Genomic DNA, 19,044 nt, shown 5'->3' on the forward strand with positions numbered 1-19,044 from the left:
GCCTTCTCTAATTACCATTCTTTTTGCTGCATTAAGGGGTACTGCTTCAATTTTAATGTGATTTGTCTCAAAATCTGACCAATTCTAGAACTTCACACACAGGTAAAGTTTGAAAAGATCAATAATATACGTTGTGAGTTGTCACACTAATGAAGTATGAGGGTGCCCTTCCATTTGCAATCAATATGTGGCCACAGGTCTGGATCCTGGCATAAGCAAACCAGGCAGCTGCCTAAGGCTCGATTTGCACAAGGAGGCCCAGACAAAGTCATGAAAATCCATATATTCATATCTAATTTGTAAATACCATTAGTCAAAATAAAAATTAAAACTATACACAAGATCAATTTTCTCCTCCCCATTAAAGCTTTGCCTATAGGGTCCCTGAGAAGGTAGATCCAGCACCGATTCAATTTTGGTTCCTTTTGCCTCACTATGAAACCGACCCCAGATCATTGACTATACAATATTCCTGGAGATTTTGAAAAAGATACATCTGCCACAAGATCAAATGTCTTCTGTAGATGGCCTCGTCCTACTTTGTTGGCACCTAATGCTGCACCTTCAGTTTTGCTGCAATTTGTCTGAAAATTTGATCAGCTCTAGACTTTTACCCACACAGTGCGTCTGCAAAGTTTGAAAAGCTTAAAATACTCCGAGTTATAACACCAACAAGGTACATGTTTGCAGTGGCAGCAGACGAGTCCGTAAACTAGTAACAGCAGCAAATCAAATCCCAACATAAGACACTGTAAATTTTGGATTTTGTCTGCATATAGCATCACTATATTGAAACACACAAGAACACAAGTTAAATCCTTTAATGATGAGTGGAAGGTCCTTAGACTAAAATGTATAAGATCACTTTCGCCAGGCTGTGGTTGCTGTTGATACACCATCCGCCTTGAGCTTCCTCTTACCTAGACTGGACTGCATAATTGACTGTAAACGGACAGCAGTTTGGCTTCTACTATTTCCATACAACCGCTTCTGGCTCAAAGTGCACACACACACAGACATCATATAAAACAATCTATTTTTAAATTCAGTATTTACTCATTTTCATTCAAAAAAAAAAATACAAATAAATCCAATTGAAGGATCCCCCTTTCCTTTACATGGAGATTAAGCTTTATAAAAGAGTGCCAGTGTTTGTTTGTCTGGCAAATTTTTTCCCTCCGTTGCTATGGAAACCAATAGAAAGAGCCAGACCGAGGTAGCAGAAGTTACTCCTCCCCAGCGACCAAGGGAGGATCCTCTGAGGTGGCAAAGGATGACAGATTCCCTAGCAACTCTCCCTCGTGGCCAGAACGGTCAAGCAGCACAGTGGAGGGCCTGTCCAGGGCATCCTGCATCGCACTGAAAATGAGGTAGAAGAGGAAGGCCACCAACAGAAAGACCAGCATCTGGATCCATTTCGGCACCAGATGGCGCTGAAGCTCCCGCCTCTCTTTAGTACCGGGGCTGGACGGAGTGTCAGGGTACTTGAACTGCACGGGCCTCCCTGCCGCCCCTTTTATGGGCCTGCGGCAGGTGGCACTAGAGGGCAGAAGGATGGAGGGCACACTGTCAGCACAGCTGCACTACATATCCCATGATGCCTCCCTACAACCTGCGAAGGAACCAGTTACCCATTTTGAGAAGCTTGCGTCTGGCTAATCAAGCCCCAATTATTACCTGGATCATAAATTAATGTTTTATCACATTTGGTATTAGTACTTAAACCGTACTTTAATGATGCACAAGTTGTAAATTATTAATAAAAAAAATGTATTATTTACAGGTAAACTGCATTACATTTCTTAAAATGAAAAGAAAAAACCATCACCACATTCAGTAAAGTGTTTTAAATGTAGGATCGTTTTATTTTTACATCCTTTTACATGTCAAACAAGCCAAACGACCAGGAAACGTGAATTACCGGGTTCAGGAATTACTGACCTTATTCCAGTGGGAGTCCGTTCTGTCCCTGGAAACATCTCCATCAGAATATCACTCACAGGCTCCTGCAGGACGTGGGGAAAGCAGAGCTAAGCCAGCCTGGCTTGCAGTAGCTTAGACTGGCTTACTGAACTAATTCAATACCAGCAGTAGCATCTACAGCTATTTCACGGCAAGCAATATCAACGTTAAGCTGCAATTATACAGGAATAAAGCCAGTTACAGGAAAAAAAACCTGCAAAATACTCATGATATAGATGAGAAATTTACTTTTACAGGAATGTATGTGTTATAATAAAAAATAAAGCCACTGAACTAACAGAACTATATGTGGAAACGTACATTTGCCTTGAACTGAGGTCTGAACACAGATGGTTTGGGACTGAAGGCCGGCGATTTGCTCGTGGCGTTTCTGTCCTTCATCAGGTCCTATCAATGGCATGAAAACACCAAAAGTAATGCAAATTCTCCTCTTCATTAGCATCACACAGACCTTAAAGCCAGGCAAAAAATCTCTAAATAAAAAAATATGCACATAACCTTAAAGGAATTTGACAGGCTGATTTGAAAAGAAACTTCCGCGTTTGCTGATTTAGCGAGTTTGTCCGCCTCACAGGCAAAAACAGAGGAAACCGACAAATATGAATGAGAGGGACCTGCACTGTTCCAGATATCCTTAGTAATATATTCAAAGAAGAAACTGCTGAGGGACGAAAAATGGAGGGAAGGAGTCACAATTACTTCTTTTGCTCAGCTGACAGCTGTACACAAAGTAGCTTAGATTCAACCCACAGGCGAGTTCTCAAGCTAAACACCTTCAAGGTTACGACGGCAGAGCTTCTCCTGAAGCGAAAGCCTTCGATTTCATGGCCTTAAGTGCCACAATGGCCAGGAGGTCACATGACAGTTGCCGTGTTGACCGGTACTGACCAATGGGCTGTGGCATTTCACTGTTCACACCAACCTTGCTGCCTGTCGCCCCTTTGCTGATGTCAGGGCTCCTGCTTTCCAGCTGCAGTTTAGTGGAAAAAATATTCATAAATATCTTCTTAACACCAGGGTTCCCCAGTTCCAGTGCTGGGGGGGGCAGTCTGCAACACAGTTTTAGCAGATTTCCCTGTTCAGACACACCTTATGCAGCTCAAGAGCCAATTGTCAGGTTTAGTAGGTGTGTCTGAGCAGGCTGGGCCTCCAGAACTGAAGCCAAGGAACCTTGTTTTACATCACGGAAATCAGGGCCAGAACTACACGTCACAGGGCCAAATCTGACGACACCTAGGTTTATAAAATATATCCAAAATATGCAGTAGCATCGCAGTAGCCTAAGCACCATCTCAACCACTGTCCCCAGTAACGTTGGGCTTGGGTCAATACAAGCATCACTGATATCATTAATTCAAAACAAACAATAAAATTTAGAAAGCCTGAAACAGACCAGTCTGATGGAATTCCTCACCACACTCATAGCTTGAAGTTGCAACATTTGCCAGATTTACAGTGAATCTTTACATTTGTGCTGCCCTCCCAAAGAAGCAGAAGCCATACGATATGCACGCTACGCAAAGGACGACAACTTCTGTGGAGCCTGAATGGTTAACTTCCAGGATACAACAGCTAAATGGTTAGATTAAATCTGCAGCAAGGAAGGGGCACATCCATGTGAAGAGGCATCGGTGATTTAGCTAATATTGAGTGGGAATGGAAGTCAAGGAAGAGGCACTTTCCTCTTCGACCAGTTCAGTGATGCTGAAGGACTGGAAGGCGCAACGGGGGGACCTGAGCTCGTCTACAGATGCGTGCCGGGGACTCATCTGCAAGGAACGTGTGAGAGGGGAGTAGAGGCTTGTTCACATTCAACTGCATAGAGCTGTGCATCAAAAGCTGTTAGAAGGGAACTAATGAGACACCTCTTAGGAGTGAAAGATGTGAAATGGTGAGGAGAGAGAAGCTGAGAAAATTTCTAAAAAAAAAAAAAAAAAATTTATAAAAATCATCATCCAAACTTGCTCAATTAGGCAAATAGTATTAAAATGACCCAAGAATTGTGTTGTCAGAATGATCACAGCCTGGTTCATTAATATTAATCAGGATTCCCCCCCCATCTTTCTGTTACAATGATAAGCACAAAATAGCCATTTGGTGCGAATAACCCTAACCTGCCTGTCACACAGCAGCATGACCAAGGAAGTTTGGATGGGTCTGCATTTCAGCAGTCAGGTAGGGTGCATGTGGTCCCTGCATCCGTCACACCATGTGACCATGTGTCCCATTCAGACGAAGGAAGCTTGTTGTGACAGACGGGAACAGAGAGAAGTACCACTGATGCAGTCTGGGGTCTGGACGCCTGTGCCCGGCTCCTCGCTGCACCACGGCGTGTCAGGCTGATGGGATCCCCCTTTGGGGTTACAGCATGCAAATCTACCATGGATTCGGGGCCTCTGCAGTCCGCCACAGCAGCACACACACACACACACACACACACACACACACACACACACACACACACACACACACACACACACACACACACACACACACACACACACACACACACACACAGGAGCGGAAGCACACTGGCTAGAGTCTCACACAACACTTTGCAGAATGTGGGTCACCTAGCAGATGAACAATGAGCCAGTGGTGGAAGGTTACCGTGACACCAACGGCAGCGATGCCACACCTCAGAGAACGTGAAGTCACCCTACTGTCAAATGGCAGATATCTGCTTCAACATTTACGGACGAATCAAAGGGCACCATTCACTCTCTCAGTCCATAAAGCAAAGGTTGCCATTCTCTCAGGTTTTGTTGGTAAGCGAAAGAGAGAGGTGTGATCAGGGTACAGTGGAATTACCATTCCAGAAGGGGGTAAAAAACACTGGGGATAGTATCTGCCGTCACCCTGAGAGCGCAGCCCCACCTGTCCAGTAAAAGGAAATGAGCAACTGAGTCCTGCTTTCCCATAATCAGCTCTCAACTTGAGAAATAGATGGATACCAGTGCTAAGAGCGAAAGCAATACATAAGGAAATTAAAAGCCGAACTTAGACAAATTTAGAAAAATTGCCAATTTGACAGTCCAGGCCAGTGTTTCCCAATCCGGTCCTCGGGGACCCACAGTCAATCCATGTTTTTGCTCCCTTCAAGATCCCTGCCAGTCAGTCCACATTTTTGCTCCCTCCCACTCTTGAGTCCCCGGGGATGAGACTGGGAAACACTGTTCTAGGCTACAGATCTTATTTAACCAGTGATTCCTGATAACAAGAGTGACAAAAACCTTCAGAGCGGCAGCTTTAAGATGGTACAGGGGTACGATAAGATGCCCTGTTAGGCGTGCTCACCGGGCTGTCCCCCACTTGGTCCTGCTCCTCGTCAGCCTCCAGGTGGCCCCCTGCGTGTACCGAGCCTGGGAGGACGCACACTGACATGTTAGGGAACCAGCCGTAAAATGCAACACACAATGCTTCTCAAAGGGCTTAGAAACTGCAGAACTGCGACCAACTTGTAAAAATGTAATCCAATTAAGGTTTGGTGTACTCATACAAAAACACTATTTCTTATCTATATAATGCTATTTAAACAAAACACATAGCAAAATGTATTTGTATACACAAACAATTTTCTATAAAAAAATTTCAATTCCGTTTTAGCTGAACAGGTAACTACAAAAACATCCATTGCTTCCAATTCAAACAAAACAAGGAGGATTTTTCTCCACACCATAATCATGTTCTTCGTCATCAGCATCATCATCCTCATCCTCCTCGACATCAGAGTACTGGGCTGCATATCCAGCACCATTGAGTGGGGGCTGTGAGACAGGCTTCAGTAATACCCGCAGCTTTTTCTCATACAGAGTTCTGGTGGAAGCTGTCAAAAAAAAAAAAAAACAGATGGAACCGAAGAAAAACGCTTCGTATTCAACTATTACAAAGCATGACAACTGCTCACATGAAGCGATTCTAATTAGCTGAATGTTTTTAGAACAGCATGTCTAACAGGCTTTCTTCTGTGTTTTACAATATTCTCCCCAGCATTTGGTCTCTGTGGTACCAGGAGGAAGAGAAATCGGGGGGGGGGGGATTCCACTAGATTCACAAGAACACACATTTTAATGGCCAATTTAATGTTTTCATTTTCCACACACATAAAACATTGAAACAGGTCCTATGTAAAGAAAAATAGAAGCCAGTAATTCTTCACTTTTCAGTTTCTCTCTTCACCAGAAAAGTCTGGCCATGATTATGCTGGTGGCATAATGGTTTTCTGCAGGCTTCGGTGGTACGATTTGACTGGATCTAGGTTCTGATAGATCCAGCACATCTGAAAGATGTGGGTGTGTGGATGCCAGTACTGGGGCTAGGCAGTTAATCGAATTTTTATTTCAATTACAATTTTGACCTCCTATGATTATCAAAACAAAATGATGGCGATAAAATGAGTACTGTGCGACATTTCACACCACAATGACGTTCCTATTCTGACTTGTGTTATAAATCCAGCGCAGCTTTTTCCTGGCCTTATTTCTCATTTTAATTATATTTAGAAATCAAAAACAAGTTTAAAAAAAAAGAAATCAATAAATGCAGGATATTTCCAAAGTCAATGAGTTATCGTGTTAATCGTAATTTCAGTGCTGACCAAGATAATCATGTTTATGGTTTTTGCCATAAATCAAACAGCCCTACCCAGTACATAAAACCTGCTGCGGAGTCATGTGTCTCACCGACGATGGGCCCAACATTAACACCGTACTGGAGCAGCCTGGCCTTCAGCTCCGTGTCAGTCAGCTGGCTCACATCCATCACTTCCAACTCCTGGTTCTGCCCTTCGTCCTGAATGCCGGCTTCTTCCTAAAGGAAACACAGCCAGCAGGAATAACGACCGAATGTCACATCATAAGTTTGCATTTTAGAAGGGTTACATTTCAGGGTCTGGTTTAAAAATACCCGACAAGGGCATCTTTAAAGCATCACTCCAATCACACTTAATTATGCAGAACATGCAATCTGGGCTTGTCTCAAGGACTTGTTTTTCATTTCATGAAGACATCAAAGCTAACATTTACACCTCTTGGGAATGTTTTGTTGCACTTCTGGTCCTTGAATAGTCTTATTAGGTTCTTGCTTTGTTAGAAGTTGTTGTGCAGCTTCTGCCCCAGTCCTGCTTACCCTCGTGTGCGGACATTCACTGGAAGCTCAGCCTAGCCGGCTGCTTGACAGCACGTATGCTTGCCATGTGCCATTTGCCTCACTTATACGTCGCTTAGGACAAAGGCGTCTGCTAAGTACGTCAGTGAGTGAGCAGGTCATGAAGTGGAAGTGCAGAGGGAGCAGGAATCGGCTTCTTGATGTCGCTGTCCACTGCACCGCAAAACAAATAGCTCCAGTATGTGGTGGGGGGGGCAGTTATTAAATGATAGCCAAGCCGTGGGCAACAGTGCAGCTTAAAATTAAACAGAACTATAAATAGGGCATGTGTAGGAGGAGCACATGACATCTTACATGCCACCCGCTGCTGACCGCCCAGGAGCGAGCGAGTGAGCGAGCGAGCTCATGTGTCACCAAGCAAAATCCAGCAGAATTTGCAATGTGACCATGAGATTCCCAAAAGTGAAGTTTCTCAGAAAACTCCCGGACTAACGATTCCAAACATTAGAAGTCAGTTTTTAACTCAGAATAAAAAAACGGTTATCCACTGTAAGATGGTACGCATCGCAAAAAAAAGAGAAAACATTACAAAACTTTGTTCTTAACAAATGTGACACGTCACCTTAAAGAGAAGCACCAGAGGCGTCGAAAAAGTGTGATGGATCGGTCTCCCGGTTTTAGTTGATATTTCATTTCTGCTCAGTGTATGGAGACTAAGAATGGATAAATATGCAGGAAAATGACAGCCTTGCTGCCAGCTGAACCCACTGACTTGGTATAATGTGAAAGCCTAATTTCAGCTGACTTCAGCACATTTGGGTAATAAAAGCCATCATTATTTTTATATTTTTATTTAATGATGCAGTTTTAGTTTTGCTACATCTGTGATCATCATTTTTACCTTATTGGCTCAATACACTTAAAATACTCAGACGAAATTGCACATATTCAGATGCACTTGATCATTTAAGAGAGTAATTAATATTGGGGGTGGGAACTGCTAAACTTGACCCTTCTGCCCCGTGCGGTTCAGCCAAGTCGGGGTCCCAACGACACGACACTGCAACAGCTGCACAGCTGCTCCAAGTCCCTCTGCTGACCTCAGCTCCCATGTAGAAACACATTTAAAACTTGGCTGAAGTCCCAGGCATCCTGTAAGCTCGGATCATTGCAGTTAAACACTCCCCCCAGCGACACGCTAATAATATCTGCATTGGCGATTCAGAGCTGCGCTTTTTGTGTAGGATAATGCAATAATCCGCCAGCCCGTCACAACGCCACCAACGTTTAGCATTTTAACATCTTACCCACTTAACAGACGCACTGAAACAGAGAGACACATGGCCGGGGTGGCAAACATAAACGAACATAAATTCAACAAAATCCATTCGTGGACTTAAACGTGGGCCTCCTGAAAATGCCACGTGCACCTGTAGTGAGGAACTTGGCCAAATAAGCCCCCGTTTTCGACAGACGATTGATCTTCCAAGGTTACGAGCTGACAGACACCATAATCAATGACGTCCGAATCGGATTACACCTTAAACCGAGAAGAGGAGCCACTCACGCCGCCGTCGCCCGCCGGCCCCTGTCCTTCGTCCTCATCGCTTGAGAAGCCGGCGCCCGGGCTAGGGGCGACGTGCCTACGGCAGCGCCCAGTGTACGCCTCCTTCCCGCCGTCCGCCGCCAGCTCCTGCCGGAGCCTCCGCTTGGAGAGGCGAGCGGGCTCCTCCACGAACGAGGGCATGTCGGGGCAGCCTTCAGGGCGGACTGCCGCCAGCGCTTTAGCCCGGGGGGTACTGCTGGCCCTCCGAGGGCGCGAGCTTACAGCGCTCTAATGTACCCAACCCCCGCCCCCAAGGCGCTACAGATTTAGTTTTTTGTCTTTACTTATTTTAATGCCCCCCCAAAAAAAGTCTTTAAAGCAGAATATTATTAATTGTACATAATGACTTTCTATATCATTCATATAGAATACGTATTTCAATTCAAAGGGCAAATAGTAAAATGGCTTTTTGTGTTAATTTATTGAATTAGACAAAGTACATGTGTTCGATTTCATTCGCGGTCAAATGACATGTAAATTATAGTAACTTGTTTGGTGAAAAAACAAGAATCACGTAAAAGTGTTAATTGCTTCGAAAGGGAGCGGGCGCGTGCAAACATGTCTACCTCGGTTCGCGCGCTACGCGCTGCAAGCTAAACTCTTACATCCTGTAGTGTTCATCTACTTCACAACGATACAGTCAAACGGATGCTGTGAAATAACCGGTTACATATTATACTGACATAGTTAGGCCTAAACAAGATGCATAAAAACGGCCGAAAATGACTCGGGCCTTACTGCTCCAGCAGGTGACGCTCCTTCGTCCGCCGAGAAGCTCATTTTCGGCCAAAATCGTGACGTATTTAGCTAGTCACGCGGCATTCCGTGCCCTGCTTAATTCTGCTTAATCGCATGAATTGAAAAATAATGGGTTTTAGGATGTATTCATTATCAAGTCATTTCTTAAAGTCATTTGTTTTATTTTTGTTGCCCATGCTCTGTAGGATAACTAAATCCTTGTCCATTAGGCCTATCAGAAATTCCACTCTGTGCTCAATGGCTTTAAACCCTACATGAGATAACAAATAAAATCACATAGGAATAGAAAGCCATAAAACACAGAAAGGATATAAAACATATTGAAGTCTTCATTCAGCTGCCATGCCGTGGTAACATCCCATTACTGACTTTCAGACCAGGTTAAAGCAGGTATCTGTGATAAAGCCGATTTCATTAGGATTCAAAGTCACCCAGATTTATAATTGTCGCGTACCAGAGTCTGCCTTGTTTGTTTGTTAGTTTGTTTTTTGATCATGGACGGAAAATGGGCAGTGTTTCTGTGCTCATGCATATTTTATTCAAAAAAGATTGGAAATGTAAAACTGCACCATACTTCACACAGAAAAGGTGCATTTTCAGATATAAGAAACATTATAGATCTGATAAAAGTACAGAAAGGGAAAGAAAGCTGCCAAAATAATCCCAGGTTTAGTGATATGCTGGTGGCACCGTTCTTCTGGTAGTAATCTGGGGATTTACAGGTGCTCCTGGACCAGAGCCTACAATCTTCAAGCCAATTCTTTCTAGACAATCTTTATCAGACAAATGCTGACTTCCGGTGACCAAAGGCAGTCAACCAATCATTCTCAATAAAAATGTGGGAAAGATTAAAAAAAAAAAAAAATGTCAGGAACTGTGCTTTACTGCTAAGTCAGAGCAGTCTTCTCCCCTCTATTATTCTCCTTTAACAAATTCTTCATTGATCACACTTTTATTGTCTGTCAGAGTAAAACGGTTTGCCTAAGAGCCACTGCTGTCCACCTTTTAGCTGAGTCTGATTTTTGCGTTTATCGGTTACAGCAAATTTATTTAGCAGCTGCTTTTATCCAGTGCGACATACAACTGCAAACGGAGTCAGAGAAAGTGAACTCTGCTGAATCTGGGATTTTTCAAATGTGATAAATGTGAACCACACGCTACCCCCCCACCCACCCCCCAGTATTCAGGCTGCAAGCCACAGAGGAGATGCTGGGGATTGAACCCAGGGGCCAGCGTGTAGCTCAGCGTGTGGCCCTTAACCCCCAACTCCCTGGGTGCCCCAACAGGTGGCTGCCCTTCGCGGACAGCTTACTCTACAAAGAGCAAGTTGAGGGAGGCGTAAAAAGACAATTTCCCCACGGGGATCAATAAAAATTATCAATCAATCAAAGGGTGTTTGACCACTGAGCCACACCCTCCTGGCCTGTTAACTTTAAATCCATCGATCCATTTTCTGTAACGGCCTATCCTGTTCAGGGTTATGGCGGGTCTCGAGCCTATCCCTGAGGCTATGGGCACGAAGCAGGGAACAACCCAGGATGGGGCTCTAACCCATTATAGGGCATAATCACACATCACACACTCACAAATATGCACCTGTGGGCAATTTGGACCGTGAGGGGAAACTGGACTACCTGGAGGAAACCCTACAGTGACACGGAGAGAACATGCAAACTATACACACACTGCTAACCACTGCACCACCATGCCACCCTCCACTTTTAATTCAAGTTATGTAATGTAATATATATAAAGTCAAAATTAATGTCATTCAGCTGCATATTTTACTTTTTTTCTGCCCCCCACTTGAGACTAGACTCCTCGACCTCTCTAAGTTCTTTAACCACATCACGTCCTGCTAATAGTTAATGGGGAATAGTTGGTAATACAGTGATTGCAAATATAATTATTTACTCTTAAAATGTCTTGTGTTTTCTCCAGTGTGCCCCCTGGTGGCTAGATCATATAGCACAAGGATGTGTTACAAAGGTTGGACCGCCGCCTTAATAAGAATTGTGCTCACTGTCTACAGTGTGGAACATAATTTATAGACAATTCTCTTATACATTCGATAGGATGTGTTCTGCCTTCAGGTTCTATGTTCTATGTGTTGGCCTTTGCTGAGATCAGTCCACATGTGGCTACGGCTACAGGATTTATAAAATATTTATTTACAAAGGAATGATATTCCATCAATGTTGACTCCTGGTGACTGCATAGTATTCCTCCAGAATGTTCCATCTTCTTTCTGGGTTGTTAAACAGAAACCGCATATGTCGATGTAGATAGCGGTCTCCTGAGCCGAACTCTGGAACGGCCTGATAAGTCTAAGACCTACACAGAAGCTGTGATTCATCCATCTTCCCCAATCAGGCCATTGCAGGCTTGGGGTCGTTTCCTTGTTTACAAAACTGTAAATCTACATATAATAAAGAGCTCGGGTTTAGTTCATTTGTAAATGCATTGTCATAATGTTTCATGATACCATATCAACGTGTAATTAATGGATTGTGGAAAATTGCCTCCTTTTAGACAAGCTTGTCTTCACAGAGCCTGTTAAACAAGCCTTATGATCTACTGTTAGAACTTCCATAATGTTGTAAAACATTTCTGTAAAGAAATTTTCATGTATATTCTGCACTTACAGTACATATGTATAAGAAAACAAAATGATATGTCCTATTTCTGCTCATAATTATCATGATACCGTGATGGTTTGACCGGCTCATTCAGTCACATGACTGTGAGAGTTCTGCTAGAAATCGTACTCGAGTTGCAATCCTACTCTCCATAAGCTGGTAGCGTCATATTATGCTTCAGCACAATGAAAACTTTCCATGGCAAAATAGAAGCATTCTTCCTATAGCTTCCCATTCATCTGCTGTGATTACCTTCAATCTGCTGACATGCCGACGAGAGTTGCTGAGCTGTGCCGCTCCTTCCCTGCCCTGATTTGCATGAGCATGAGGTACAGAGATAAGCCCGACAGGGAACAAGAGCACTGTGATCGCAGTCCCAGACTGTTGATCGCCTGTAACAATAGCAGCGGCGGGAATAGCTGATGCCAGGTGATAGCTGTCTTAGTGCCTTGTACGACATAGTCGCTGAGGGTGAAACGGTTTACAAAAATCACCATGAGGCATCCCCAAAACAATCTGCTTTTGCGTTTGGCCTACTTCCTAGTAGTCCCTTGTGACACAGGCCTGTCTTTTGTTATATGGCCCTTGTTCCCCTGCAGAGAGTCATAGTCCTTTCATGCTGCATCCCTGCTCAGATTTCTCCACTGGGCCATTAATGTGCAGCTCTTTGGCAACCAGTTGCACCTGGACCAGCAAAACAGCCACAGTCATTAGCTGGAAATTTAACGATTTGTGTGCCACCTGACTCCAAGGGTTCAATCGAAAGCCAGATCGGTTTATCCATCTGGAAAACATAACAGGCTGTCGAAAGTTTCAGCCTGCTAGCAGAGTGTTTCCTCTGCAGCCATTTCAGCTGATAATGACCTGCAGCTCCATGAGTACAATGTACCAGCATCACTTCTCCAGCCGTCGGAGGTTCTGACACCTCCCTCAGCATTACGTAACTGGATCCTGGCATTGACCTTAAAATGGCGCTACTCTATACGTTACACTGTCATGGGTTTGTGGTTTTAAATTCTGCACTTGGTTCCTGTTGCCACTTCATGCACAGAAACGTGAAAAGAGGAGTGACAGGCTTCATGTTTCCTACTTGCCCATCCTTGAATTTTAACTCCAGCTCTGTTTCACTAAAAAGCACTAAACAATGGTTCTTCTCAACATCTGTTACGTAATTTTGCAGTGCCATTGCTGTAACTGCTCTCGGAAGAAATCAAAACACATTATTCCAATGGACATATCAATATCACTGATAATTTATTATGTAAGAGAAAATTACTGTTAGCTTCATTCTAAATAAATACAATATTACTGTATGTTTGCATTTATTTTGCTTGCACTTTTGTCCAAAGGACAAAAGGGAGAGAATGATCAGCCAGTGTCTCTAAAGAAACTCGGGTTTAGGGCCTTGCTCAAGGGCCCAACAGTGATATGATTACTCTGCCTGTGATGGGATTCGAACCCACAACCTAAAGAAACAGTTCTCTAACCTACTGAAGTACGCATCACCTATGCAATAACACTTGTAAAATTAAAGAACATATATAAATAAAATGATTATATATAAACTATATGAAAACATAGCACATAGTTGGGTTTAAAGATTGTTGTCACGATCGCAGGCTGACGAAGCGGCGATCGTGCTTGCAGGCGGGCAAGGACAGGCAGACAAGCAGAACTCGGGGCAAAGTACGGGGGTTTATTCGGGCTTCGGGGAGCCGGGAACATTGGACGCAGACTTACATCAATGACAGACAAGGAAAACTGGGGAGACCAGGACTTAAATGCACAAGACTAATTGAAAGCAAACGGACACAGCTGGGTACGATCCGGGAAACACACGTGGGTAAGCAGGGGGCGTGGCACACAGGAGGAGCCGATGAGCAGGGCATGACAATTGTATACTTTTAAATGATATTATATATTGTTTCAGAGTTTTTTTCGTAACAATTATTATACATTCAAGAGACTGCAGATATTATTTTCTAATACTGAACAAACCAATAGCCATTCACATGTCCAATTAGTGTTTATTAGTCTTTGGGTGTCGTCTTTGTCCAGCCGGCCTGCCTCATTTGACTCATTTCTATAATTAATTTGTATGCAATTTCACCTTCCACAGTACATTCAGAGAAGTTCGCCCAGTTCTACCCCCAAGCCACAGTGCAGTGAAGGGGGTGCTGGCGCTATGGCCACGCTGACCGATGTGTAGGAGTTACTGGACGAGAGGGGAAACTCCCGATGCAGGCATCCACCCTCACATCGGAAAAACGCGCAGTCGAAAAGCGGCAGAAGCGGCACCACGAGCAAGCGAAGGGGGGAAAAAAACGGAAATGAATTCGTAACTCGTATGGGTCATTGACCCCCCCTACTGGCAACACTAGCTTTTAACACCTTCCCCATAAATTAAATTTTACTGGCAATTGTTTCATCCTGATGCGGTGCCTGCACAGCCAAATCAGCAGTGCATACGCTCGAGCCAAATGTTTCATTACATTAGAGGGGGAAAACAGGGGAATTATCCCGGGCAATTACCTTCCTGCAATATTGTAAGGCTCTGTCTCAGTTCAGCACGCATGCAGAACCTACAGAAGCACAATTCATACTTTCAATTATAAGGCCTAAAATCGTTATTGTCATTACTAGAAAAGGATAGAGAAAGCGTGCTTCATGGGTACAGTAATCTACAGCAGCAAATGTGACAGGCGTGATTTACCCCGATGAGCCGCTGCCCAGACTGCTTCCAGGCTGTTTATGAAGCCACGCGTGCCGCCATCTCTCATTTCCCCAACCATTCCATCACCTCCATCTCCCGGCGACCCGCTAGCGCGAGCTGCCAAAGGCTGCTGTTTCGGGAGCATCGTCCGTCGCACTGCCGCTACGCAGCCTCCTACTGCTCGCCTACCCTTCGGGACTCTGTCAAATATTGCGTGCACTTGATTGCAAATGGTCAATAGATACAGCGACAGTAACTCATTTAACATGGTATATGATAACTTTTGTGAAGTTTGATTGTCATCCCAGGCATACATAGATAGATAGATAGATAGATAGATAGATAGATAGATAGATAGATAGATAGATAGATAGATAGATAGATAGATAGATAGATAGATAGATAGATAGATATAGATAAAAATGTGTACCGTTTTAGTTTTATCTAGGCTAGTGAGGAGATGCCCTGTTGTCTTAAAAAAAATTATAATAAATTAAAAATAATTTATTAATGGCTCCCTCAGAAATAAACGATCTTCAAGTCTTTCCTTCTCTGGGGAATTCCTCCCATATCCCAGCCTGCTGACATGCTGGGTGCAGGTTCCTCACTGAAGGTAACTCCACCATTGATTAATAAAGATGAATGTATGGCTGTATGAGGATACCTAAGCTATCCCAGTTTAACTACAGTGCATTTAAAAGGTGTTGCACCCCCTATCTGATAACAGTCCTCTCTGTCAGGCTGTATCCCACTTGCCTGCTGCCAAACCTCCAAGTAACTCCAAAGGAGTGAACAGGAAAAAAAAATCTGTTACATTCACAGTACTTCCGTGTCTTATTTCCAGAGGACACCATCATTAAAACTCATCTAGCCTAAGGTACACATTTTAAATATTAATCTGTGATTAAGCACAGTTCATAAAATAGATCCTCCATTCAGAACTTATGCATTATTTTATTGAGCATAAGTATAGAAACCGAACCCCGAATCAGAAAAGTCTAACAGTATTCAAGGATATGTTTATTTGCACAAATATCTGAACAAAAATAAAGCTCCTGAACTTTATATTTGTATACTAACAGCTCATACAATTTTCTTTATTTTCAGCAAACATTACTGCAAATTTCACCTTGAAAATGAAGAATTATTTGAGCCAATCATCTCTTGAAAAAAAAAAAATACAGTCGCATTAAACGAATGTAAAACAAAAACAAATGGGTCTGCAGTGATATTGCTGGGAGCTGAGAGCTCAGGACCTGTTAGGGTTACGGAGCCGAGGCTGAAACCTCGACCACAAAAGCGTGAAGAAATGAAACAGAGTGTAAGTTTAGTTACCTGATGCTGGAGTCTTCCATTGTGCGCCTACCTGGCCTTCATCCCCCCGATTTTAAGCTGAAAAGCAGGTTCTTTTCACGAGGCGCTCTGTGGACAGATAATGAACGAGTGAGGAGTGAGGTGGAAAAAAGGAAGCCAGAGAGAGGGAGAGAGAGTGAGAGAGAGAGAGAGAGAGAGAGCAATGGCAGATCTGAAGAGTCTGTAAAGCCAAGTAGCACAGAAAGCAGTAAAAAGGATATGAGCGAATCAGCATTCTGAAATGTTTGCTAATATGGCTGAACAATGAATGTAAGGATGGTTCACATGCGATGAGCATTTTCCTGGGATATCTTGTACAACCACCAAAATGCTTCAGATGATACTGAAATATCAGTACTTCCTCTTTCGAGTTTTCAACTCGCCAAGAAAAAACAATCTGCATAGTCTGAGGCCGATAATTTTAGTCGGTTAAGTTCATTTGCAACCTATATTCACCACAAGCAAGTGCCGAAATATTTCTAAGAATGTATGAATATATTCAATAAAAAAAAGATAATGTGCTTTTAATCGAGTCTATCTGGAAATATATCTGTATGTACATCACTCAATGTATTGTATGATTTTGTTGTGTGTTGCTGTAATCTTGAATATTAGACTGATTGTAATGAGGACCCATGATGTCTGAAAGATGTACTATAATTTGCACTCACATTATATATATATTTACTGGTCTTTTGCTTAAGACGAGTGCTTTGTTCATACAATCCAAGCAGCACAGAGCAATGCAGGTGCCAGTGCACCACCAACCTGTAGCTGCCTGATGAGTCAATAGGGGGCAGTAACACAACAGCCAGACAGTCATTTTAACCAGTTATACCGCGCTTTTCTTATGGGCTGAGCCAATCAGAGAGACCTGTTGACAGTCATTTCAGATCTCAGAATAAAGGACGGGTTCAATGACAACATTCCAGCCTAGTGCCAGGTGGTGACCCCGACCCAGTTCTCAGTGACCTGAGAGTTTTACACAGAGTTTTTAGTATGAGAAGAAGCTTTTTGGAGGAATAAAAGCTATTTTTTCTGATGTTTTTATGTGCCAAGATTTTTCGGCATTCCTATGTCACAAAGTTAACCAGGGGGTGGATTTAAAGGGTAAAAAAAACATGGAGAAGAAGCAGAAAAAGCGAGTGAACGGTTAAAGAAAGATCTTACACAGAGAGAGTATTGTGCTGAAGATTTTTTCATCTCATTTGAGCTTTTCAGTATTCTAAATCCATCTCCTTCTCTCTTTTCTGCTCTTGCTCTCCTACTGTTAATCCATCAATGGCAGAGGGGGGGTCTTGATTGTGGTGGAAGGGGAAAGGCGCGGAAAGTGCCGTTGCCTCCTACGGGAGTTATTAGTCACCCCTCCCGGTCCTCCGCGTTTTCTGCGAGCGCTGCCAGAATCCTGCAAAGACGAACACCGGGGTACGAGAGAAGGGTAGGCTGGGAGGGGAGGACGGCATCGTTTGGGAATATGGAATAAAATGAGCATGCAAGTGACGGAAAAGAAACTGGATGGTGGAACTGAGGAGGCCATTTCTTTGACCATTCATTCCCCCAGCTCCCCCACCACTAAAATCAAGTTACAGGGGGCTGTGTAAAAATGAAAGTGCTTCATTGGGAAACCCCTGGAAGCCAAGATCCTCCATCTTCTTGTCTCAATACAGTCTACCGGAATGCTTTGCTAAAAGCACGCGCAGTTCCGCCATTCCCTCTGGGCGCTGTCTTCTGTTTTCCGCGGGCAGAGGCACTTGGTTCATTAGCATTCGCCCCCCTTTTCGGGGACACAGATCGCTAGCTTGCCTGCCTTGACTCCAAGGCGAGAAAAGCGAGTACGGTGAGGGCAGAGCTCTTCCCTTTGATTTGACTGCAAAAAAGCCCACTGTTGTCAAAACTGTCAGGCAGGCCTTTCTCACGCCGTGGGAGCCTTCACAGGAAATGAAATGTGCTTCACAAGTCGGCAGTCTAGACCATTCTATAATCTACCGAGCTATTAAATGACGGCGAGCGGTATCAGCAAACACATAACGCAGAACTGCAATAAATGCCAAACGCTAACAAATAGTTATTTTTGGTCAGATTACTTATTTTAGGCTCCTGCCCCAAATTACTTCCCTTGGATGCTTGACAGCATTATAATGCATAAGAGATTTGTTTTCACATGCTTGTTGGTGGATTTGCTAGTCATTGCTATGCAGAGCAGAATCATCTCCGCGTCTTCTTAAAGATTATTGACACCGCGGGTGACATTTAAGAGTCGGCAACATGATTGTAAGACATGCAGTCATTTTTTCTGTATTTATTTTGACCAGTTGACTTGTACCGCGCAACTTACAAAATTCATTGCAGCATTTCTGCATCCAGTTCTGTAAACTGCTATTTGTATTGCTGCGTTAATTGGTCTGTGGCTACTGTGAAAGCAGAATTGAGCTCCAGCAGTGTAGTAATAATGCAATCATGCATTTCAATAGAGTTTACAAAGAACAGCATGTCCTTAATTGGGGGCCATGAGATTATCCATCCATGCATCTATCTATTGACTGACGGACTAATCTGTTTTTGGATTTAAAATGGCAATGAGATGGACTGACATACAGTTCATGATCTGGCATTTGTAATGTTTGCCAAAACAGTCTCTGTTTGTGGAATTACTGCATTTTAAACCGAGGTGCGTTCTTTTTAAAGACAGAATAACTAATGCAGGATCATCTGAAGGGCTCTACCTCACTTTCCTGTAATTAATCACCTCTGAGATGCAGTCTGACAGCTCCGGTAGCACAGTCTCGTACTTCCCCGCTTGTTCCGCGGCCCTGGGCTTGTCTGGTTTGAGGGACTCTGAATTAAGCAGAGTAACTGCTGCGAAATTTCTCACCCCGGTAGCCCAA

At 43.5% G+C, this 19,044-nt stretch overlaps 1 protein-coding gene across 4 annotated transcripts; it reads right to left on the reverse strand.

Moving 5' to 3' along the window:
• Positions 1-806: 806 nt before the first annotated feature.
• lemd1 (LEM domain containing 1) lies at positions 807-9,655 on the reverse strand. 4 transcript variants are annotated; one of them, XM_049017078.1, is made up of 11 exons: positions 9,434-9,655; positions 6,666-6,792; positions 5,660-5,809; positions 5,281-5,345; positions 4,795-4,860; positions 4,259-4,336; positions 3,666-3,752; positions 2,906-2,953; positions 2,284-2,370; positions 1,942-2,006; positions 807-1,539 (listed from the first exon to the last, which is right to left on the reverse strand). In XM_049017078.1, exons 1-11 carry the CDS (start codon positions 9,473-9,475, stop codon positions 1,227-1,229), a joined length of 1,128 nt encoding a protein of 375 aa, XP_048873035.1. In that variant the 5' UTR covers positions 9,476-9,655; the 3' UTR covers positions 807-1,226. The 4 variants fall into 4 exon arrangements, with proteins under 4 accessions (XP_048873035.1, XP_048873034.1, XP_048873037.1 ...); XM_049017077.1 differs by lacking the exon at positions 9,434-9,655 and adding an exon at positions 8,657-8,927; XM_049017080.1 differs by lacking the exons at positions 4,259-4,336; positions 4,795-4,860; positions 9,434-9,655 and adding an exon at positions 8,657-8,927.
• Between the last annotated feature and the right edge of the window lie 9,389 nt (positions 9,656-19,044).

Source organism: Brienomyrus brachyistius, chromosome 6, assembly GCF_023856365.1.
Source record: "Brienomyrus brachyistius isolate T26 chromosome 6, BBRACH_0.4, whole genome shotgun sequence".
NCBI classification, from domain to species: Eukaryota; Metazoa; Chordata; class Actinopteri; order Osteoglossiformes; family Mormyridae; genus Brienomyrus; species Brienomyrus brachyistius.

What these genes read in the sequence shown, in the direction of transcription:
- lemd1 (XM_049017077.1), bottom strand. Translation starts at nt 8,836, where the DNA reads ATGCCCTCGTTCGTGGAGGAGCCCGCTCGCCTCTCCAAGCGGAGGCTC. An exon ending in TCACTGAACTGGTCGAAGAG is followed by an intron (nt 2,954 to 3,665) that starts GAAAGTGCCTCT and finishes ACTAAACTGCAG; the next exon opens with CTGGAAAGCAGGAGCCCTGA. An exon ending in GACCTCAGTTCAAGGCAAAT is followed by an intron (nt 2,007 to 2,283) that starts GTACGTTTCCAC and finishes CACGTCCTGCAG; the next exon opens with GAGCCTGTGAGTGATATTCT.